Source organism: Borostomias antarcticus (genome assembly GCF_949987555.1).
Source record: "Borostomias antarcticus genome assembly, chromosome: 8".
Classification (NCBI taxonomy): Eukaryota; Metazoa; Chordata; class Actinopteri; order Stomiiformes; family Stomiidae; genus Borostomias; species Borostomias antarcticus.
Window position 1 is genome coordinate 22889375 of NC_140241.1, and position 23548 is coordinate 22912922.

Genomic DNA, 23548 nt, shown 5'->3' on the forward strand with positions numbered 1-23548 from the left:
TGCTGTTGTTCCCCTCCTGTCCACCAGGTGTCGTTATCACTCCCACCAGAGGCTGCCGCTCATCTACCCTCACCCCTACAGTCAGATCACCGTGGAGACCGAGTTTGACAACCCTCTCTACGAGACGGGAGGGGTGAGTGAGCAGACGCGCGCGCTCACACACACACACACACACACCACCTGTTATCACACACTCTACCCCCCCTTCCCCACACACACACTGAACACACACATACACTCTAACCCCCCCCTCACACACACACACACACACACACACACACACACACACACACACACACACACCACCTGTTATCACACACTCTACCCCCCTTCCCCACACACACACTGAACACACACATACACTCTAACCCCCCCCCCCCCCCCCCTCACACACACACACACACACACACATTGAACACACACACACACACACACACACTGAACACACTCACGGCACAATAATTAAATACACCTAACAGCTGTTCAAGACAGATGTTTATACTAGACACATTCTAATACACTTAATGATTCAATCACTAGTTGTCATGACTCACTGCTACAAACCACGGATAGAGAACCAGTAGAAACGTGGGAAGTTTGTCTTTGTAGTGTTTCCAGCTAGGAAATGAAAACTAAATTACACACTAGAATAGTCAGATCTGTAATATAACTGTCTTCCCTTTCTTTCTTTCTTTCTTTCTTTCTTTCTTTCTTTCTTTCTTTCTTTCTTTCTTTCTTTCTTTCTTTCTCTCTCTCTCCCTCTCACTGTCTCCAATTCTCTCTCTGTCTCCATCTCTCTATCATCTCTCTCTGTCTCCATCTCTCTCTGTCTCCATCTCTCTCTTTGTCCATCTCTCTCTCTATTTCTCTCTCTCTGTCTCCATCTCTCTATCATCTCTCTCTGTCTCCATTTCTCTCTCTCCATCTCTCTCTGTCTCCATCTCTCTCTCTGTCTCTCTCTCCATCTCTCTCTTACTCTCTCTCTCTCATACAGCAGGACACACGTGAATATGAGGTGTCAATATAAGGAGCCTGGACACGTGTGAAGGCCTCCCCTGACCCCGCCCACCACTCCCCCCTCCTCCCCCGACACCCCCTCCTCCTCCTCCTCCTGCTCCTCACCCCCTCCTCCATTCCTCCCCTCCCAGGAGGGAGTGATGTAAATAGAGACAGATTAAGCCCCGCCCCCTTCCACCGTGACACAGTGACTTTATTGTCTCCTCCGAGGGCTTGGAGACACAGCAGCAGAGTCAGAGAGGACAGGAGGAGGCAGGGGAGGGAGGGAGAACGGGGGGGGGGTTGAGGTTATTTAGGTTGGGGCCCAGGGAAGGGGGAGCGAGAGAGAGAGAGAGAGAGAGAGAGGGAGGGAGGGAAGAAGGAGTGGGGATACTGTAATGAAATACTGTGAATCAGGGCTGTGGGCTTTGGGAGAAAACAAAAGAGGTGTGTGCACTTGTGTCAATATATACTCATGTGTCAGCCATTTAGTGAACAAACACAGGTGATGGTAGGCAGAGAGAGAGAGAGAGAGAGACATACAGACATTTTACATAACCACAAATGGATCTCGCATTGGGAGACAGAGCTAGGAATGATCATCCAGTCTTTGGAATGATTAGGCACTTTAAGACAGTCCCAGGTAGACGCTGCTCTCACAAACGGATCCAGCTAAAGCCGCCCCACGCCCCACGCCCCCCCCTTCCCCCCGCCCCCAACCCCACAGACTGACCTTAGAACAGAATCTAGGGCGGGGCGACGTCACCTGCTCCGCTCGCGTCCGACACAGGATGTGAGGTCGCTGGCTCTTGCTGTCTGTGTCCCCCTCTCTTCCCTCCTGCGGTCATCTGTAAGGCTTTGTACTGACCGTTGTAGTGCTGGCTTTACTGTAATCCAGGGTCGGGCTCTGCAGCACTGACTTCCTGCTTCGGATTCTGGAATGATGAATGTCAATGAGGTCTGAGCCAGGCTCTGATTGGACAGGAAGACGAATAGCTGCAGTGCTGCCGACCTCGACTTCCTGATTTGACTGTGTAGCCGTAGTAACCGAACTTTCCAGTGCAAGTGCAAGCAACCCACCATAACAACAGAAGAAGACCAGACAATGTATTTATTTTGATGTATATGTGACGTTTTATGCGGATTAATGTACATTTTCATTTTGAGAAGAGAAAAAAAACGAACCATGTCACTGATTTCCCTAAATAAATGGTAAAACTAAAATAAAACAGTATAATAGATTATTTCTAAAAATAAAAACCTCTTGTGTCTGTTGTCATTGGCTGTCATGCCTTTCACAGAGAGTAAATTACCTTGACCTTTTATTTTTAAACTTGGCAAATACTTAGGCCTGTCTGCCAGGCCAGTGTGTTATTTGCCAGCTACTTGTTTACTGTTCCTGTTCTGCAATCTCTCCCACTCCAACCCCAGTAGTTTCAAATTGAGCTGGTTTCCTTTACCCACTTTCATTGTTTTCGCTCGCCATGTTTCAACACAGTTCAATACACAGTTTCAAAACAAAGCTCCCATGAACCTCCCAGGAACTTTGAAGGCTGTGTTCAATCTAACATTGTTATATAAAATGTGTGTGTGTGTGTGTGTGTGTGTGTGTGTGTGTGTGTGTGTGTGTGTGTGTGTGTGTGTGTGCGTGCGTGCGTGCGTGCGTGCGTGCGTGCGCGCACGCGCAGAGACTGGCAGACTTCTCTGGACTTTACCCCAGCAGGGAACAAGTGACTCACAGAGCCCCTTTCCTGTCAGGTGTGGCAATGCTGCTACATTGTTCTCCACCTGGAACATTCTGTGTTATCCAGCGGAGAACTGGGTTGATCTGAATAGGTGCTTCGTAGCCATTGGCTTCTCTTCTGCATAGAGGTCAGACTCAAGCCTGTCTGTTTGAATTGAGAACAGCCTAAGTCAAGATAACATGTTTGTGTTCAACTGTACGAGCAGTGAAATGTTTTCCTGTTCTGAGGGACTTCCTCGTTCTAACCTCTAGACCCTGTTGAACAAATGCTGTACTGCCCCCACTCAAAAAGCTCACCACAGTGCAACTTCCCCTTCCGTTCGCAGAAGGTACAGCAAAACATATCTCTCACTTTTTTGTGTGTTTAAACGTTTAAACAATGTTTTCTAGCTTGTTTTCTCTTTCTCCTGAAATCTCCTCATTCCTTTCTTGTCTTGCTGCAGCTTTTCTTTCAGCATGTGTTTCTATTTGTGACCGTGAGCTGTGATGTTACCGGAGGACGCTGCTCTGCCTGATGTTGAACTGTTTCATTTCATAATGAAAAATTGCCAATGCAATGTGATACCGCGATCAGAGAAATATCAAGCAGCACAAGAACATCATTGTCAGCAAGAGAGCGCTGTTAAAACCTGTATCTGTGCAATGTGAATTACATGAGGACATGTAAAAATTTAAACACAGATCAACCTGCTCAGTTTATCTGAGGTCTGACTATGAACAACTTTTGCTGCTTTTCTTTTTCATTAACTAAAATTGAGCACAAGCCAATTTCAAAAGGGGCCCAGTAAAATGAAAAACAGTCGGGTTTCATGAAAAACAGTCGGGTAGTTTTCGCTTAAAACCTAGTCCAAAAAATGAATGGTGGTGAATGGTCAGTCCAGCCGTGTTTGGCTTGCTCATTGACCCGCTTTGTAAGTTGGACCCACTCCAGAATTTAAAGGCTTGTTAGTTGACCCATGCTACATCCCTCCACTGAGTTTCATGAAAATCAGTCTGGTAGTTTTAGCGTAAATCTGGTCTAAAGAATGAATGGAGGTGAATGGCCGGCCGTGTTTGGGCGGCTCATGCACCCGCCCCGTGATTCGGATCTGCTCCAAAATTGAATGGGTTCTAAGTTGGCCCATGCTACACCCCTCCACTGAGTTTCATGAAAATTGGTCTGGTACTTTTTACGTAATCCTGCTGACATACGTACAGACGGACATACGGACGTACACATGCCACCGAAAACATTACAGTGCCTCTCGCTCTGCACTGTCGCTGGGGCGGAGGTAACAGATGAGAGGTTGTTGTTCCCAGTGACTCAATGAGTGAGGTTGACCTGAAGAAGCAGAAAAACTGGTTTATTGGGATGAAGATCCAGCTACTGTCTGTCTCCCAGAGAGAGGATATTTCATTTCATTTCATTTCAAACCTTTATTTATACTCAGTTTAAAGCACTGTGGTTTCCCTCATTTACAGTGTTGACGAGCTCACACAAATACATGAATAACAGCAGAAGAAATACAATACACAATAATAATAATAATAATAATAATAATTATTATTATTATTAAAAACAGTTACAGGTCGAAATACAAATGTCAAAAACCATGGATTTAAACTCTGCGATTGAAGGAAGTACCTCAAGCTTTAGAGTCTGTTGTAAAGTATTCCAGGTATAAGGAGCATCATGGAAAAAAGCAGCTCTACCAAGTTCAGAATGCACTAGAGCAACCCTAAAATATGGAGCTTGTGTGACGGTCTGGTCTGGTTCATGACGCGTCTCTGTGTCTCCGAGGGCAGTAGGCTGAACTGCACGTGGAGGGGCCGGGATGCGCGTGTCTCCACGGCGCTGGCTGCTGATTCTGGTGACCGTGTGTGGACTCTACACCGTGACCAAGTTCCTACTTCTGTCTCTACCCTGCCGACGGGCAGCCCAGGAGAGGCCTGTATCGGTACTTTTACCCTCCCCTCCAATAGTGCTTTAAGAATCTGGAAAGGCCCTACATAAATATATAAATGCAATGTATTATCCTATTATTATTACTACCCACCTATTACTTTCACCTCTTGTTTGAGTAATGCTTAACATTTCATCTACTTTATATTGTACCAATTATACGTACTGTACTAATTATCGTCTCTACATCATAACAAACATGCTGTACCTACAGTAGTACTGTACATACCTGCATAGAGGACGCATTAAGCAGGTAAGATTGTGGGAAACATCACCCAAAGACATGACCCCACTTGTGAGCCTGGTGATGTTTTAAATGGCAGGTGCTTGTCCATGGAGACCAGAGAGTTGAGGCTGACTCTCCGTTGGTGTTTGTAGGTGGGGTCCCTCGTTCTGGGACCACCCTGATGAGGTAAGTCAGACAGCAGTGGTGGCTGAAGTGGGTGTATTATACAGTATACTGATAGCTAATTTGTTGCAAATGCTCAGTGTACCACATTACAGGAGAGAAGACGATAGGGAGAAGGCTTCTCCTTGTTCTTCTGTGTTTCCCATGGCATAGAGTAAAGCCTCTGGTGTTTTTACATTTGAGTAATTTACCAGACACTCTTATCCAGGATGACTTACAGTTAGGGTTGAGTGCCTTGCTCAAGAGCACATCAATGGATACATACATGGGTATTTGAATCAGCAATCTTTCAGTTACTGGCACCAACACTCATCCTCTAGGTTACCTGCTGCCCGATGTCCTCCGCCATCTTTTTTATTTCGTTTCTATCTTGTTAAGGGTGATTCTAGACGCCCACCCAGACGTGAGATGTGGGGAGGAGACACGCGTTGTACCCAGAATGTTGGCAAAGAGGATGGGCTGGTCTCCCGAGGAGATGGGGGTCAGTCAGAAGGTCATGGATCGAGCAGTCGCCGCCTTCCTGCTGGGGATCATAGCTGGACACGGGGAAGCAGCACCTGTGCTCTGCAATAAAGACCCTTTCAGTCTAAAGAGCACTCAGTACCTCGCTCACATTTTCCCCAAGTAGGTCTGGGTGACACACATACAGTACTGTACTCTCTCTCTCTCTCTCTCTCTCTCACACACACAAATTCTCTCTCTCTCTCTCTCTCTCTTTCTTTTTCTCTTTCTCACTCACACACACAAACCCAAGCCTGTTTTACTGAATGATCATTATGAGACATTACATTATAGACAATGTCAAAAACAGGACGTTAAGACATGTGGAGAGAAAAACTCAGTGTTGCTGAGGTCCAGTGGAAGGTTACAGAACACCTGCTGTAAACCAGACAGACCGGTGTGACTGCATACACCACAGCTCAAAGTCCTGAGGTAATGGATGAAGCGATAACTTCAGCAGGGCTGAGATGGGGGTTAGGTCCTGAGGCATACTTTTATGTGCTATGCAGTGTCCTGCATAAGACCATGAGGGGCCCGGATATATCTCCCTGAATTAATGACATGTCGAATTACAGTACTCTCTCTCCCTCTCTTTCCTCCTCCCTCCATCATCTCTAAACATCTCCCTTCTCTCTTCCCTCGTCCCTTTCTAATATTTTTCATTTCTAATACTACAATAATCTTCATGGTTCCTCGTGTGCTCCTGTCCCTACTCTCCCTCCTCCTCCCTGATTCTCCTCAGCTCCAAGTTCCTGCTGATGCTGAGAGACGGCAGGGCGTCCGTGCATTCCATGATCTCACGTCATGTGACCATCGGGGGCTTCGACCTCTCCAGCTACAGGGACTGCCTGAACAAGTGGAGCCGCGCCATTGCGTCCATGCTGTCCCAGTGTACCCAGGTTGTGTGTGTGTGTGTGTGTGTGTGTGAGAGAGAGAGAGAAAGAAAGAGAGAAAGGGGGCCAACAGAAACTGATTAGACTTCAACTGACAATGTGTCAAAATCCACAAAATAGACAATCACAAAATACCAATACATATCAACAACATATCTTAAAATGTTGTAGTGTGTGTGTGTGGGTGTGTGTGTGTGTGTGTGTGTGCAGGTGGGTAGTGAGCGGTGCTTGGCGGTGAAGTATGAGGACCTGGTGCTCCAGCCTCGCGCCACACTGCAGACGGTGCTGCGCTTCCTGGGCCTGCCGTGGCACGAGGCCGTGCTCCACCATGAAGACGCTATCGGGAGACCGGGAGGGGCCTCTCTGTCTCGGTGTGTGTGTGTGTGTGTGTGTGTGTGTGCATGTGTGTCTTAAGAGAGAACAAGTGAAGAAGAATAAGTGGACAGGAGAAGAATGACTGAATCCAGGATATAGTAGCCACATTATGAGGGAGACCTAAATGCTTTACTTGTATAAATAAAGGTTTGAAAATGAAAATGTGATGACCTGTGTTTCAGGGCGGAGCGCTCCACCGACCAGGTGATCAGGCCTGTAAACCTGGAGGCCCTGTCCCGCTGGGTGGGCCACATACCAGCTGACGTAATGAGGGATATGGGAGCTATCGCCCCCATGCTTAGCAAACTAGGCTACGATCCATGGGCCAACCCTCCCATCTACGGACACCCAGACCCCCAAGTCCTCAATAACACAAATAGGGTAATGTAGCTCTCAATAACACATATAGGGTAATGTAGTCCTCAATAACACATATAGGGTAATGTAGTCCTCAATAACACACATAGGGTAATGTAGTCCTCAATAACACATTTAGGGTAATGTGACTGCATACACAAGTAGGCCTATGCTGTACTGTAGGCTAGTGTTGGTAATAGGGAAGATTGTAGGCCTACTATCTGTGTAGCTACAGTATATGTTATATTATTCTCATTAATTCCATAGTTACACTACTGCATGCATGCATGTCCTTTTACTAGGGCAATAGGCCTCACTGAGAGAAATGTCCCCTTATATTCATCAGGTGCACCTGGGACACTATAATACTCCAATGTGTTTAAAAGGACAGTGCCTGGTAAGTCTTTCTACATTACCATGTTAACCAATAGCCTACAGCAATGTACAATGTTTTGTAACACATTTGTATCATCATCGTGAGTCCTAGCTCTGACCCTGAATTAGATTCGAGGATATCCGTCTAACAGTCTTAACTGTGCCTCACAATAAGGTACTGCTACTGCATGCCTTTCTCCTTCATTCACAGGAGCCCTTCGACAGAAACCGAGACCAGTGATGAAAAGGGTGCGTCACCAGACCTGTGGCTCACATAAGGACGCTTCATGACATAATCAAGTCTCAAGAATGTCCTAGATAGAACAACACTGGCGCAAAGGGGACAGGACAGACTTGTCGCTGCGCAAACGAGAACTTCATTGCGATGACTAGTTTTGCCTAGGGCTAAGAGTCGATTCTTTGGTGAATGATAACTGTAAGCGACTCTCAAGTAGAAACGATTCTTTACGAGACCCATTGTGATTTATTTCACCCTTTACATGGTTCCTGTATGATTCCTGCTCCCAAACGTGTCATTTTCAAATGTGGACATTGGTTCTATGTGATTTTTGTATTAGAATCGGCTAATTCAAATCAGTATTTTATGGAATCGATCAATAGAACTGAATCCATCAATTCCCAGAATCAGACTTGTCGAGCAGCCCTACTTTCTTTGCGTTGCTAAAGAACGCCGCCTCACATCTTTTCGCAAAAATGTCTACCTCCGCCAAACGCAATACTTTTATCCGACCATTCTCAAACTACCATCACGGAATAAACTAAAAATATATATATATATATTTGAAGTGCATATATCTATCAGATTCAGTATATTTTATGTTGAAATCTAAGTGGCAGATATGGTTTCGTCGAAATCCGCAGTTTATAGTTCCAAATGGGTGTAACAGCGGAGGGATATAGAACCGGCGAAGTATATATACCACAGCCCTTTGTTTTCGAAAGCAGACTCGTTTACTGAAGAAGCTTGCTAGACCTTTGTGAAACACCGGCGGAGAAAATTTGTTTGTAAGTAACGCTAGAGAAACATTGAAACTATCGCCAAGGTCAAATTACCACTATTCTATTGCTTTTAAAATGGCACAAAAATGTATTGAATGTATGTTTTAGACAGTTTGAACTCGTTAGGCGGGTAACATATAGCTGGCTAGCTAGCTAGCTAACCTGTTTTTCGGGGCTAGCTAAACCGAAAGTAATGTCGCTAGCGAGCCCCTTTCAAAATGACTGGTTAGCTACGCTCAATTATCTAACTTGTTGGTACCGTTACCGGTCGAGTTATTTTAAGAGCGAGCTGTCTTGAGAAATCACTTGTGTTGGCTAGCTAACGTAAGATAGCTTGCGGGCTAACAAGCTCAAATGTCTAACGTTAGTGCTAATCTTACCATTGGTCAGACTAGTGTTAACTTTCCACATAATTTAAGTGTAAGACGTAGCTAGCTAATGTGACGTTAGTGTAGAATTGACAATGTAAAGGCTCGCCAACGTTAGTCCTGGGAGCGACATAATCGGGATAGCTCATCAGTTATCTAAAATGGTGGCTGGCGTCGGTCGAATGCCAGCTGATAAACGTCAGCGGGTCTCGTGAACATGGGAGGAGTTTATGCTGCAATGTTACAGAAGCAGGCGTAATTGTAACGTAGGCTACTGAGTAGGGAGCCATGTTTTTTATTATTCCCACATGCGCAGCACATAGCCAAGACACTGCAGCTACGGGTTGTGGAGATGAGGGAGAATTTAATTGCTTGTAGGGATTAAACTGCCCATATTCCATTACATAAATTGATTGTCTCGCATTGTCTTCCAGTGTCAAGATGCAGATCTTTGTGAAGACCCTGACTGGCAAGACCATCACCCTAGAGGTCGAGCCCAGTGACACCATTGAAAATGTCAAGGCCAAGATCCAGGACAAGGAGGGCATCCCCCCAGACCAGCAGCGTCTGATCTTCGCCGGAAAGCAGCTGGAAGATGGCCGCACCCTCTCCGACTACAACATCCAGAAAGAATCCACCCTCCATCTTGTGCTCCGTCTGAGGGGAGGCATGCAGATCTTTGTGAAGACCCTGACTGGCAAAACCATCACCCTGGAGGTCGAGCCCAGTGACACCATTGAAAATGTCAAGGCCAAGATCCAGGACAAGGAGGGCATCCCCCCAGACCAGCAGCGTCTGATCTTCGCCGGAAAGCAGCTGGAAGATGGCCGCACCCTCTCCGACTACAACATCCAGAAAGAATCCACCCTCCATCTTGTGCTCCGTCTTAGGGGAGGCATGCAGATCTTTGTGAAGACCCTGACTGGCAAAACCATCACCCTGGAGGTCGAACCCAGTGACACCATTGAAAATGTCAAGGCCAAGATCCAGGACAAGGAGGGCATCCCCCCAGACCAGCAGCGTCTGATCTTCGCCGGAAAGCAGCTGGAAGATGGCCGCACCCTCTCCGACTACAACATCCAGAAGGAGTCCACCCTCCATCTTGTGCTCCGTCTTAGGGGAGGCATGCAGATCTTTGTGAAGACCCTGACTGGCAAGACTATCACACTAGAGGTCGAGCCCAGTGACACCATTGAAAATGTCAAGGCCAAGATCCAGGACAAGGAGGGCATCCCCCCAGACCAGCAGCGTCTGATCTTCGCCGGAAAGCAGCTGGAAGATGGCCGCACCCTCTCTGACTACAACATCCAGAAAGAGTCCACCCTCCATCTTGTGCTCCGTCTGAGGGGAGGCATGCAGATCTTTGTGAAGACCCTGACTGGCAAAACCATCACCCTGGAGGTCGAGCCCAGTGACACCATTGAGAACGTCAAGGCCAAGATCCAGGACAAGGAGGGCATCCCCCCAGACCAGCAGCGTCTCATCTTCGCTGGGAAGCAGCTGGAGGACGGCCGCACCCTCTCCGACTACAACATCCAGAAAGAGTCCACCCTTCACCTGGTTCTGCGCCTGCGTGGTGGCAACTAAGCAGCTTCTGTGCTCTTAACGATGTCTCATCTTTTACCCTTCCCAGTTCCCCTCCTTTACCCTTCCCCCTGCAATTCCACTCTTGATTCCCTCCAGCCCCTGCTCTTTCATTCCGTTTTAAGTTCAATAAAGTTCAAGCATTCCTGACACAGTTGTCCGGTTCTTTGAATTTAACCTAGTTTGAGTCAGTAGTTGCTATTGACAAATTATTACAATATATGGATTGTTTAGAAGTGAATGCAAGTTTGTCAGTTTATAAAAAAAAAAAAGTTTATTTCAGTGATTGGGGTTAATGGCAAAGCAATCTGATGTAATATTTTCCAAATGATAAGACTTAATATCAGCTCAAAACTGACAATTGAGTTTATTTAGTTGCACAACACTGGTTTGGTCTACACGATATTTACAATTTTACAAAGTTAAAAGCCCAGGACCATCACCAGGTAAATAAATATCGTTCCAGCATATGAATACATGTGCAAAAATGAACCAAAACATGTCTCCTTCAAAATCACAAAACAAGAACATTCTCAGTAGTTTTACAGTATGATGTTATAGGTTACTCAGACTTTTTTTCCAATAAAAAATATTTAAGGACAAGTATAAAGGGCCTCACAAGACACTGTACACCGTATGAGACTAACATGAACAATGAAGTTTATAAATGTCAGCCGTGAGTTGACATTTTGTGTTACATTATTACATTGAAAAAAATTACATTAACAGTGCATGATTGACAAATGCATACCATGGATATAAATACCGGTGTCTGGTGAAATGGAAAATATTTACAACAGCTTACACCAAGTTTTCATTCTTTACTGCTTTCAAAAACATGCCATTGACAGTGTTAAACAGGGTTCACAACAGCTTAGACAGTTTTAGCATGTCTTGTTCTAGAACTGGAGTCTTGATTCATAATGTCAAGTCTTTAGAATTGCAGTTTTAAAGTTCTAAATCAGATTAAAACAGTCGACTGTTGTATGTGAAAACAGTTTTATCTGTTTTAGAACACCTAGTTTTACTTCTCTCAACCTCAAAACTTCACATTCCACAGAGCTTGCACAGTACAAGTTCTATGTTGACACAATATGCGGTCCTCTTTTATGGAGAGTGAAACCTACACTATTGTAGAACATTTAGAAGCTCAATGACCTAATGCTTTGCTGTACCTGCCAGCATATCTTGACCAATAGAATTGGTTTTACAACACAAAAGAGATTTCAAGGTCACTTCTTTCTTTAAATGCCAAGTGTGAAAAAGATCATATTGGGTCAAACAGCCATTTTCGTTCAGTGGGCAAAAATGTATACACTGTATATGGCAGACAGTGAACATGGCACTGATTCAACCCAACAATGACAAACTTAATTTGATACTTTAACTCTACATAGTCTGAGGCATTACCAGTGTGAAGCAGACAAACTAAAATGAAATTACTTTAAAAGTAAGCTATTCAACAAGACGGGTAATTCTCCAGCAATTCATGACAGTTCCTGTCACTTCTGGCCTTAGTAACAATATAGAGCATATATCACCATTTAAAGCAATGGTGTTTTTAGAATTTGCTGAACATGTAGGGAATTACCACAACATATCTGCCATTAGGGGCAGAAATATGAAAACTTGAGATCCAAACCATCTTTAGACATCTCAAGTTCGTGTTTGGCTCTGGTGTTACTGACCAGTGAAGGTAGACCACATCAGCCAGGCCTAAATGTAAAATGGAGGCAGTCTGTTAAAGCAACTGTCGTTTCTATGGTAACAGCTTCATATGCAAAGCCAGGCAGTTGACCTTCCACGTACCAACTCTATTCACCAGAACAATATAAAATTGGGATGCAAGACTAATTGGTACAATGATCATTCATTCAAACACTTAAGCAGACAAGCTTAAATGAGTGTAGTAAAGTATTTGTAGATGGGAGATGCACAGCCTCGTAGATTATAAATACAACCCCCTACTCCAACAAAATCCTTCATTAGCAGTAACCGACTTATCCTTCCACTCAACTGATGTGAGCATTCTTGCTGAATGTGCGTCATGTCGTAATGCATTATCCTTTCCTTTTTTGTTTAAATAAAAAACAATCAATCGTAGCAATGAAACTCATTACTGGACGGGACAACAGTGAAATGCCCTACCGATGTATGTTATGTATCACACACAGTGCACTGGCAAGAGAGGAGGAGCATCACACTCTAAAGGGGAGGTATACTGTAGTTGTCATGCCGACGGTGAGAGAAGCAGAGGTCGTGAGCTACAGTCACAGAGCTGGGGGCGGAGACATCCATCTCTCTGCTGCAGTCTTCCCTGCGAGGTGGATGGCGTGGGGGGGGGGGGGTAAAATTCATGTGCATTCCTGGTTAGACTCAACTCCCTCTGGTCTCAGACGTCGTCAAAGATTCTGCTCCGAGACGAGGACATGGACAGATACCTCCCCCCTGCGTGTCTGCAGAGACCACATACATTACATGTACATTACATTAATCATTTATCTGACGCTTTTATCCAAAGCGACTAGCAATAATTGCATTTAACGTAGGAAAAGCCAATGTACTACTACAGTACTTGCCAGAAGTCACAAGTGCATCTCCTTTCTTAAACAAGTGACTAAGAGCATAATCTAGTGCTGAAAGTGCAAGAATAGCAATCTCGTACATACAGAGAGAACATGTTACAAACACGCTACATGGATCCAGCATTCTGACAAACGCGGCAGAGAGCCACCTCAGGTCTTGTTGACAGATGTTTTTTTTATTTTTTATTTTTTTTAAATCAGAGCTCTCTGGAACCACGGTTTTACTTGTAACAGCTGGGAAGAGAGGACCTCGTACCTGCTGTCGGACTCAGACAGAGGGTCATCTGTGTGGGTCTCTGCGTTGAAGTCCAAGGGCTCTGCGTCCTGGAGAAGCTCTATGGAGTCTCTCTCTGACCGACTGCCTGTCCGAGAGTATTTCACCTCTGCGGAAACAACCAGTGGAAGTCAGTCGAGTGACGATTAACAACATGAAAGAAAATATGGGAAGATTTGAGTCCTTCCAGGTGCTTGGCTCACGTCTGTTGGTGTTGGGGTTGGGGTTGGGGTGGTCGGAGTAGCTGCTGGTCTCCTTCATCTCCGCGTGGCTGTTCCTGTTCCTGGCTGTCTGGTCCTCCCTCTGGTTACCATAGCGTTCCTTCCATTCCTTCCCAAGACACAGACATACCGGCCTGACATTAATATGATCCATTCGTTTACAAGGAACCTAACCTGCCAACGATATCCCTCAGAATACTACTTCACAGACATCCCGGTGAGGTTTGTGGTCGAGTTAAGAGATGGTGAAAATCAGGCGCTCACCCTCCTTCTGTTCTCTCCATCCTCAATCCTCTGTCGCTTTCTTTTCTCTGTCACAGACACAGTTTTGTCATTATGTCGTCATTGACAGTAGCAGTGCTACGCGACACCAAAGTCAAATTTAAGATCTTTTTTCCCCCCGTATTATCAAAGCAGGTCAAACCTCGTCGAATGAGCTCCTTGCCCTCGTCAATGAGGTCGGAGGTCATTTCGTTATCCCCCACGAATTGCTGGAAACCCAGGAGGTTGAGACAGCGGGTCCCCAGGCTGAGCAGGAGGGGTCACACGAACAAGATTCAAACAGCTTTATTGTTTGTATTGTTTACTGTAGCAGGATATCCCCGGTGCATTCAGATATCACCTGTGCCATGTTTGGAAAAAATCTGCTCCCGTTTTGTCACCCCACAAGTGAAGTAAAAAGCATCACTCACCTGAAGTAGGTAGCAATACAGAGGATAACTATCAGCATGGGGTAGTAGATGTAGAAACCGTTAGCAATGAACGACAGGACCTGCATTGAGCCCATGATCTATAGAAGAAACAAGAGACGAGTTATTTGGACGTTCATATTACTGTGTGATAGATGAGACTACATAAACAAACATGTGCCTTCAGTTTCACAAGCTTGCTGAGACACTTACGACTAGCAAGGCTAGCCTTGAAGAAAATAATTTCTACTTCAAGAGTAACAAGTGAGATACTGTATAGCCTAATTAGGCTTGGTTTTGGATGTTCACTGTCCCTGTTGTCTTGTATTTATTTTTTCATTGAATTATTATAATTATTTTTGTTGTCCATCTTACTTTCTTGCATGTCCACAGTACAATACGTGCCGATAGTCGTTTGTTTTCGCGTTCTATGTGAACCCCAGGAGGAGCAGTGACTACTTTGTGGTAACGAATGGGGATTCAAAATAAACAATAAGCAGGAGATGTGTCTCAGCCTAGTGATTGGCAGACAGACGTACAGAGGTGTAGGCCGTCTGCTTCTTCTGCTGGTGAGAGATGGCCGAGTCCATGTGAATCAGACCCAGGAAGTTCAGACACAGGGGAGGGGTCAGCCGACAGAAGAGCCTGTAGATCGACAACAACCAACCACTCAGACGCCAGCAGTCACACACAAACTCCCTCCTCTCCCTCTTACGCTAGACGCTCTCGCGCTCTCCGATCCCGGCCTGCGCGCCTCGAACGCAGCTCGGCGAGAAACATGACTTGAATGAAGCGAGGCTGTGACGACCTCTGACCCAGAGTTCTAGCTGACCCCCGCTCCCAACAGTAGCCAGGTCAGGGACTTACATGCCACTGAACTGCAGGCTGTAGGCGTCGGTCTGGTGGTGGGAGGCCAGGTAGTAGTAGTTGAACACTCGGATGCGGAACACCGTGGAGTAAACACAGGTGCACAGGAAGAAGATGGTGATGAAGCACGCCATCTAGTGGACAAAAATAAACCGTCGCTGTAAGTGGCACTTTCTCACCCCCTCCTTTAAATTATTCCTACGTAACAGAAACATGAGCGACGCGGTGGCGTCCCGAGGAAGATGCAGCCCCCTTCGCGCCGACGCCAGTCTCACCTCTATGTAAAGGTAGTTGTAGTCTCTCTCCGCCAGCTGGATGAAGACGGCAAAGAGGGAGAGGACGGGCCTGGTGCTGAAGAAGGTGCACTCGGACCAGACCACGGCCACGGAGAACAGGGACAGAACCACGGCGAGCAGGCGGTGGAACCACTGCTTCAGCAGACACTCCCAGTACCACTCTGGAAGACGGGGGGAGAGACCAGAACACGGCGCATCTCAGAGAGAGAGACCAGCACACGCCGCATCTCAGAGAGAGAGAGACAACCGGAGGAGAGGCCGAACGGAACGCGAGACGCATAACCAGGAAGTAAAAGACGCGCGCAGATGCGCCGGCAAACAAACGCCGAGGTATATGATTGGTCTAAAAAAAAGGAGGAGGTCTGAGGAAATGTTTCAGCCTTGGCTGAACAATAAAGCTCTATTCTATATGCAAGTCTATTCTACATGGGAACTGATTAAGGGATTAAGCAGGACAGCTGACCCTCACAAAGTTGGGGGCGGGGGGTTGTTGGTGAAGCTGACCCACAGGGGACCCACCTATGGTCGGCGTGTACAGGTATCTGCTGAGCCGGCCCGGGGGCTCCGTGGAGGGGAAGCTGTGGACGAAGACGTGGGCGGAGCTGGTCTGGTTCTTGGCCACGTCCTCCAGGTGGACGGCCTGCTGCAGGAGGATCTGCCACTGGACACGGGTCCGGTTGTGCCTCTGGACCGAGTAGATCACCTGACCGCACGCACACGCACACACACGCGCACACACAGGTTGTGCACACAGACACGCAAATGCACATGCACAGACAGACAATATACACACACACACACACACACACACACACACACACACACACACACACACACACACACACACACACACACACACACACACACACACACACACACACAGGGTTTCAGTAAATTTCCTTCAGCCAGAGCACAGCATTACATCAGCCAAATTAGCCGCCGCCATCATCATCAACAACAACAACAACAACCACAGTAGGCAGCTGTGGCTCAGGAGGTAGAGCGGGTCGTCCAATGATCGGAGGGTCGGCGGTTCGAATCCCGGCTCCTCCTGTCATGTCGAAGCGTCCTTGGGCGAGACACTGAACCCCAAATTGCTCCCAATGAGCAGGTTAGCACCTTGCATGGCAGCTGCAGCCATTGGTGTGTGAATGTGTGTGTGAATGGGTGAATGTCATTGTAAAGCGCTTTGGATAAAAGCGCTATATACTGTAAGTGCAGTTTACCATTCATATTCATCATCATCATCATCATACCTGTTTATGGAGCTTCACCAGGCTCTTCTCACTGGGGTAGGTGTTCTGCTTGTCATCAAAGTCCTCATAGTCATCCATGTTCCTGCCCATCTTCTCCTGGTAGTCCACAGGGCACTGTGGGGGAGAGGGAGGGGGGGTAGAAACTCAGTTAAATATTACGTTCGCATTTTCATTCAATGAAAAAACAAAACGCGCGTGGATCTCTTGCCATGGACACATACTGATGATAGATACTGATCACTCAGTTGAGACTTGCAGCCTGTGTGGTTCTATGAAGGGAGGGGCTTTCGGGAGAGAGTTGCTTTTAAGCTCTATTTTACAGGAAGAGGGCGTAACGTCTGCGGCTCTATCGAACGGCACCGTGAGAGACTTTCTGCTTATGTGCAGAAAAAACAGCTGTGCGAGACTTCTCTTTGAAATCTGCTGACCATGACAGTCCAAGAGGCCCTGAAGTCAAGTCTATCTAGGGAGCAGGGAGCGTGATCTGTGTAGAACTTCTGTTTTGGGAACTCCGATCTCACCTTTCGGAGAATGGTATCGATGCACTTCCTCAGTGGGTGGTTGTACTTGATGGCTTCGCTTGCCTTCCTCACCTCCTGTAGTGGAGAAACAGTAAACGGTAAGGACGTCTCGGTGTGTGTAATCATACAGTAAATAAATAATAATAAATCTTGCATGGTTGTCATGTGTGTAGCCCATGCGTTTCAGCATGCCCGGGGTGGGATTCGAACCCGGGTCGGCACAGACACCGTTTTGACCGGCTACGCTGATGAAAAGCGAAAATGCGTGCGTGTGTGTGTCTATGTTTGTATACAGACGGGCTCATTCACTCAAGTAATCAACAGCCTTTAACCCCCCAGCCAGCCCCTCCAGACTCGGTCTGACCTCCATGACGTCCTCCAGGTTCTCCTCTGCGTCTGCCTTCTCCGTCATCAGCTTGGCGGCCTTGAAGTAGGTCTTGACGAGCTGATGTCCGCGGCGCGACGCGTCCCAGTAGGAGCGTGGGATCTCCACCAGGCCGTAGCCTAGCAGCAGCACCAGCAGGAACAGGCCCCAGGTGTTGGCGGCTGTGATGCCTATAGTCTGCAGCTCATACCTGAGGAGGGAGGGACAGCCCCGAACCGGGTACCACCCCGTCAAAACGCTACCAGTGATGATTAAAAACAGGTTCTACTCTCGTTTGTTTCGAGGGGTAAGGCAGACGTCGGTGCTCTCGTAGGTGTATTCTGGAGTTGTAGCAGAGTTCAGACCTTTTGGAGGGAAGTTCATTTGATCATCAAAACAAATGTTGGTAGGGAGTTTGTGATGTCGCCAAGCCTGTACCTTTTATATTTTCACCCCAGCGCTGTATTTGATGGTGACACAGTCCGTCTGCTGAACATTGTCATCTACTTAGGTAGGAAATCCTGTTGCTGTGGTTTACCTCGGAAATACCCTCAATTAGAATGTGGCTCACGCAAGCCTCTGCTTTTCTACCATGTGAGAAACTGACTTCTGACAAGCACAACAGGTCGGACCACTTTCAGAGAGTTTGGTCCCCTCTAATTGGGGGCCAAGCAGCGAAGCTGCGTAGGCCACCACTAAGTTTCGACCTTTTCTTATTTCTTTCTTTCTTTCTTATTCCTCTGCCATTGTAGTCTATGGCAGCCCATAGAATCGTATGGTAGAAAGTTATGAAAATTGGCACACTCATTCGGGACAGTGCCCTGACCCTCCTCACCAAGTCTCATGTCCAGACCTCGCCCTCTCTAGCGCCACCAACGTGTCAAAGTTGGAGGTGCATTTACGCATGTAGCTTTTCTTCAGCAAGTCCAATTTTCAAACTTCAGGTGTCCTTCAATTCCTTGGCTCAAGCCGGATTCAACGCACTCTATGACGTCATTGTGGCCATCTTGGCTTCTCCGCCATTTTGAATGATGTGCAAAACCCTTAAAATGTATCTCCTCCTAGGAACTTTCACCAATCTGCACGAAAATCGGTGGATGTCATCTATACACCAATGTCTACAAAGGATGTACAGGGATTTTTCATTATCCATTGCGTTCGCTCGTGACAGCCAATCAAAAAAAAGCTGCAAAACAGGAACTGGGGTCATATCTCAGTAATGTTTTAATCTATCAAAACCACATTTGGCACACCCATCCGGGACACACCCATGACATCTGTCACCAAGCCTCATGTTGACATCTCTTGCAGTCTAGCGCCACCAGCGTGTCAAAGTTGGAGTTGCGTTTATGCCAGTAACCTTTGAACTGTATGTCCAATCTTCAAAATTATGGTAGCAATGGATTCCCTGGCTCATGCCGAGTTCAAAACACCCCATGGTTTCATTATTATTTCATTTGTTTGATTGCAGAATGAAAGGAACACTTTTTGTCTTCTGCACAATTTCACCAGTTTCAGAGTGGTGAAAGGCGCATTTTGGAAAAAGTCACACATTTTCTAAACTGCCATCCCTCTTCTAATTCTCACAGCTCATACACATTTTATATATCAAAACGTTCACACGACTCTTGGGATTCATAAAATCTAAAAAGCTAAGCTCTTCGATGTATGTGTATGTGTGAAGGCTAACATGCCTTGTGGACCAGGGTGATTCACCTTCGTAACATCCGGCGTAGCACAGTGGTTAGCATGTTGGCCTTGCAAGCAGCAGGTACAGAGATCGAATCCTGTTCAACCATATGTCTGACTTCCGAAAATCTCGGGCCCATCCTTGACCCTTGTCAAACATGTCACCACGTCAGTCTAGCTGATTTCTTGTCTGCTTGTAGTTAAACTGCTTGGCCCCCACATTCCTGCTTGCAGGTATATTCTATGTCTGTATTTGGAAAGTGTTGGGATCGGAGACTGATTTTTCCCCACTTTTTTTCTTTAAATATGTGTATATACCTTTTTATTATTATTATTCATTTGTTTTTTTATGTAACTGACCTCGTGCCCACATTCCCCAGATGTGACACATACAGCTGATTGTGCCTTTATGATATACTGCTGCTGTGTTGTGACCCTGTACACTTGAAAACCCAATAAAAAGATCATTGAAAAAACAACAACAGGTTTTACCAGAATGACCTTGACGTCTTAATCTATTAATCTTTTTATATTCTAGAAGCTTCTTGCGTGGAGGATCACTACAGTAGGTGAAATGTGGAAGACTGGAGGAGGCCGTTGGGTGTGTAGTCCCCGGGCCCAGGCTGAGCTGTGTATGGAACCTCTAGTCACTCACCAAGACAGCCGCAGCGTTGGGTGAACGGCCACGTAGATGAGCAGCGAGCCGAAGAGGAGCAGGTAGGTCCCGTAGTAGATGGCGTTCTCTATCAGAGCCGTCTTGATCTTCCCAGTGATGGAGAAGCCCCCTGAACGGGCGTAGGACTGCATGAAGGGCAGCAGCAGCCTGGAAACACACAACGCCTGAGGTAAGCGACATGAACATGAAAACTAGGTTTTTGGGGTGGATAATATGAATTACGGAGAACTGAGACTTGTACTGAGAGGAAAGACTCTCGTCTGTAGCTTGTTGAAACAAACAAAAAAAGTTGTGTTTATTTTTATTTAGGCTACCAACAATTCAGTCTCAAGCTCTCTTTGTTGGGGTATCTGATGAAGCTAAGAATGAAACTAAGGTAGCCTAAATACAGTACAGATTTTAAATTGGAGTGATTTAGGGTGGATTTAAATAGGGTGTGATTTTTGGATTCCGCCAGCCAGCACCTCAACAATACAGGAGAGCATTATTTCATCTTATCTTGTTGAAACAAACCAAGATGGGAGGACAATTATGAGTTAACTTTTTATTTTATTTTTTTATTAAACCTTTATTTTACCAGGTAAGACATTAAGTACAGTTTCTTATTTTACTCAACTTACCACGTGAGACACTGAGATGTCCAGTATACAACCCTCCAGAACACTGGCATGATGCCATCAGGAATGTAGCTCCATGGTTTGTGACACACCTTTAGAACACTGAATGAAAAACACAAAATTATTTCACAATCAGTATTCAAACTTTAGAGATATCAATACCTGGACTGGAGTAAAAGACAACTGTGTTTGCTCAGCTGGGAAAACCTGTTCAGGTGAATCAAGATAAATTCAAGATTTCTTTATTTCCTTTATACAAGTATAAGGGAGTACAATGTTTGGGTTCTGGCTCCTCAGCCTTTCAGCAACAACAGAATAATAATCTACAAGTTGATAGTTATAATAAAAAAAGAACAGTGCAATACAAGAGAACAGCACTATACAATACAATACACAGTGAAGGTATAAAAAGTGAAAGTATGATGTGTGAAAAGTGCAAATGTGCGTGGTACGCATGCTAGTGTATGTTTGTGTGTGCACAGTCCAAGTCTACACATAACATGCTCACACACTGATATTTCCTGATAGAAAGTGACTACTGGCTAACATCTGAGAAATTGGATCAGGTCTAGTTGTGCCAAATGAATGTGTAGGACAGGAGAGAAACAAATCCTGTCTTGTCATCTCAATAAAAAGCCTCTAAAACTGACTGTGGTTACTGAAGTCTGTACAGAGCCAGTGCCATGTTTTTCATTAAAGTTGTGTTTGCCTGCGTCTCCAACGAACTCTGTATCCACCTCTCTGGAATCTGAGCTCAACTATCAATGTTGATGTTTTTAACCACAGACTTAGCTGACTCTAATAAGTTTAAAGGTGAGTTGCTATGACAAAAATATATAATTTTCTCAGGAACTCTAACCTCTTAGTGGGTGTAACAGTAGATGAGTTTCCGGTTGTTTGATTGGACAGAATTGGGGTCACAGAGGGTGCAGGGAGATGTTCTTCATTATCAATCTTGCACTGGTTGTAGATGGTCTGTAAGAACGAAGCAAACGTGAGGCCGACACACACACACACACACACACACACACACACACACACACACACACACACAAACAGAACATAGAGAAAGGCAGTAAACATGTAAGGTAAACATGAGGCCTACACACACACACGCACACACACGCACACGCGCACACACGCGCACACACACGCGCGCACACACACACACACGCACACGCACACGCACACACACAGAACATAGAAAAAGGCAGGCATCAAAGACACAGAGGTACCACAAAGCCCCTGTGTGCAGGTGTTGTGCTCACTGTGCTGACATCCAGGGGCAGGATGAAGACGATGAGGAAGCACAGGTACCAGGCCAGCAGCGTGCCGAACAGCACCATGCGCTGCTGCTTCTGGAAGTCGCCATAGCGATGCAGCAGGAAGAGGGCCAGGAAGAACACCACGACGATCTCGATGCCCAACGCTGCCCCACTCATCCTGCCTCTTCTGCCCCGACAGCCAGACCAGTCAGTCACTGACCAGACGGAAACACTAGGAATCAACCACGAACGGCAGTCAGAGAGGAACACACCCAAATTCATATCATGTGGATTAGAAATAAAAAAAGAACTGGACTCTAGCATGTTTACTGCTTCATCTGAGGGGATTCGGGTCACATCCCACTCTGCTCCTCTTCAGTCAATTACTTTGGGTGATAATGAGTTGATTTTCATTGGCTGCTGCTCAAACAGCTCCCAAAAGATAGGCCTGGCCCCCTCCCAACAAGAGATCGTCTGTTTGGACTTTTGTCTGTTGCTACGGTACCCTGAAAGGCTCTTTTGTTGCCCTCATTTGGGGCGTGGTGAGATTGGGAACGTTCTGCTCTACATAAGTACACAAGAATAGAACAAACAAAATGTTTTTACCTATATTAGGGTATTTACTAATGCGGTCATATAATATCTTCAATGTGTAGGCTACTATTTGAATTTGCTTGGTTACTATTTGAGAAGCATGTACTCTATGTTGTCAGCCTATGCAAGGGTTGATGAAACATGTAGCCTACTGAAGCTTATTTCATGTGATACCAGAGAGTAATTAACAGCTTCTATTAGCCTAGACAACCATGGACTCAGACAGCGAGCTAAACGTGTGAGACCAGTTAGGCAAGTAGAAATAGCCCATCTACTAATCAGTAGCTACATCTTTCATCAACGTGATATATGTACATATATCTACTTGCCTGCACTTTAGCTCGCTATCTGAGTCCATGGTTGTCTAGTCTAATAGAAGCTGTGATAATTAATATATAGTCTGTCAGTATAGGGCTGTCATAGCCCTGACAATGACAGGCGTAACGTTAGGTAGCCCAAAAATCCAATGAGGCGTAGCAGACCATTGCTTTCTAAAAAAGAAAATGCATAGCCGACGTAGCTACTGTAGCAAGCTAACGACAGGGGCTAGCATCTTCAACTGTATGCTAGCTAGAATAACATTGATAGGCTACTGTACAGTATGTAGTCTAGCTGCGGTCGGTACAAAAAATGCCATAACATAAGATTTTTGACAGGTCGCGTAACGGTAGATTATCTCGGTTCAGCATTCGCAGATGAAGATTCACGATCGTACAGTCGGTCTCTTACCGTTGACCCTTCACAACCAGTCAGAATGAAGAAAAGACTTCAGGCACCGCTTGACAGGCTAAATTGCCTCTTTTCGCTGATATTTATTTTGTAAAATAAAGCTGTCGTGTAAGAACTATCGTCACATCCTGATTCTTCCTGGTCTGCGTACGAAAACCACGTAGGGCTACGTCAGAGACGGCAAGAGTGGGATGATGGGAAATACATGCACTTTCCACCTTTTCAACTGGTATGGACTACAGCAATTTCTCCAGTCTCCACGAGCCAGGCTCTCCTCGGGGGTAGTCTCCATACACGCACGCACACACACACACACACACACACACACACACACACACACA

At 45.9% G+C, this 23548-nt stretch overlaps 4 protein-coding genes across 5 annotated transcripts in view; 3 read left to right on the top strand and 1 right to left on the bottom strand.

Moving 5' to 3' along the window:
• The window catches only part of sez6l (seizure related 6 homolog (mouse)-like), a gene marked incomplete at both ends in the record, with an annotated part of 17890 nt that extends 16863 nt beyond the window's left edge, over positions 1 to 1027 (top strand). The window contains 2 exon segments of the mRNA XM_084442534.1: positions 28 to 133; positions 995 to 1027. Of these exon segments, the coding sequence (XP_084298660.1) occupies positions 28 to 133; positions 995 to 1027 (139 nt within the window).
• A 2005-nt stretch (positions 1028 to 3032) lies between these two features.
• tpst2 (tyrosylprotein sulfotransferase 2) lies at positions 3033 to 7250 on the top strand (the record flags this gene model as incomplete). The annotated part of the gene is made up of 7 exons (XM_084442262.1): positions 3033 to 3069; positions 4526 to 4677; positions 5006 to 5094; positions 5470 to 5715; positions 6335 to 6491; positions 6696 to 6856; positions 7043 to 7250. The coding sequence occupies exons 2-7, from the start codon at positions 4555 to 4557 to the stop codon at positions 7248 to 7250; spliced, it is 984 nt and encodes a 327-aa protein (XP_084298388.1). The 5' UTR covers positions 3033 to 3069; positions 4526 to 4554.
• A 553-nt stretch (positions 7251 to 7803) lies between these two features.
• Positions 7804 to 10714, top strand: ubc (ubiquitin C). Of its 2 annotated transcripts, none has more exons than XM_084442261.1 (2): positions 7804 to 7841; positions 9415 to 10714. In XM_084442261.1, exon 2 carries the CDS (start codon positions 9422 to 9424, stop codon positions 10565 to 10567), a length of 1146 nt encoding a protein of 381 aa, XP_084298387.1. In that variant the 5' UTR covers positions 7804 to 7841; positions 9415 to 9421; the 3' UTR covers positions 10568 to 10714. The 2 variants fall into 2 exon arrangements, with proteins under 2 accessions (XP_084298387.1, XP_084298386.1); XM_084442260.1 differs by lacking the exon at positions 7804 to 7841 and adding an exon at positions 8498 to 8618.
• Positions 10715 to 10944: 230 nt separating this feature from the next.
• Positions 10945 to 23341, bottom strand: lmbrd2b (LMBR1 domain containing 2b). Its single transcript, XM_084441792.1, has 18 exons — positions 23208 to 23341; positions 21888 to 22116; positions 21479 to 21594; positions 20623 to 20721; positions 19982 to 20149; positions 17638 to 17848; positions 17274 to 17348; positions 16753 to 16866; positions 16016 to 16199; positions 15476 to 15657; positions 15201 to 15334; positions 14873 to 14978; positions 14337 to 14434; positions 14069 to 14172; positions 13909 to 13955; positions 13627 to 13753; positions 13406 to 13532; positions 10945 to 13020 (listed from the first exon to the last, which is right to left on the bottom strand). Exons 2-18 carry the CDS (start codon positions 22059 to 22061, stop codon positions 12957 to 12959), a joined length of 2130 nt encoding a protein of 709 aa, XP_084297918.1. The 5' UTR covers positions 22062 to 22116; positions 23208 to 23341; the 3' UTR covers positions 10945 to 12956.
• Between the last annotated feature and the right edge of the window lie 207 nt (positions 23342 to 23548).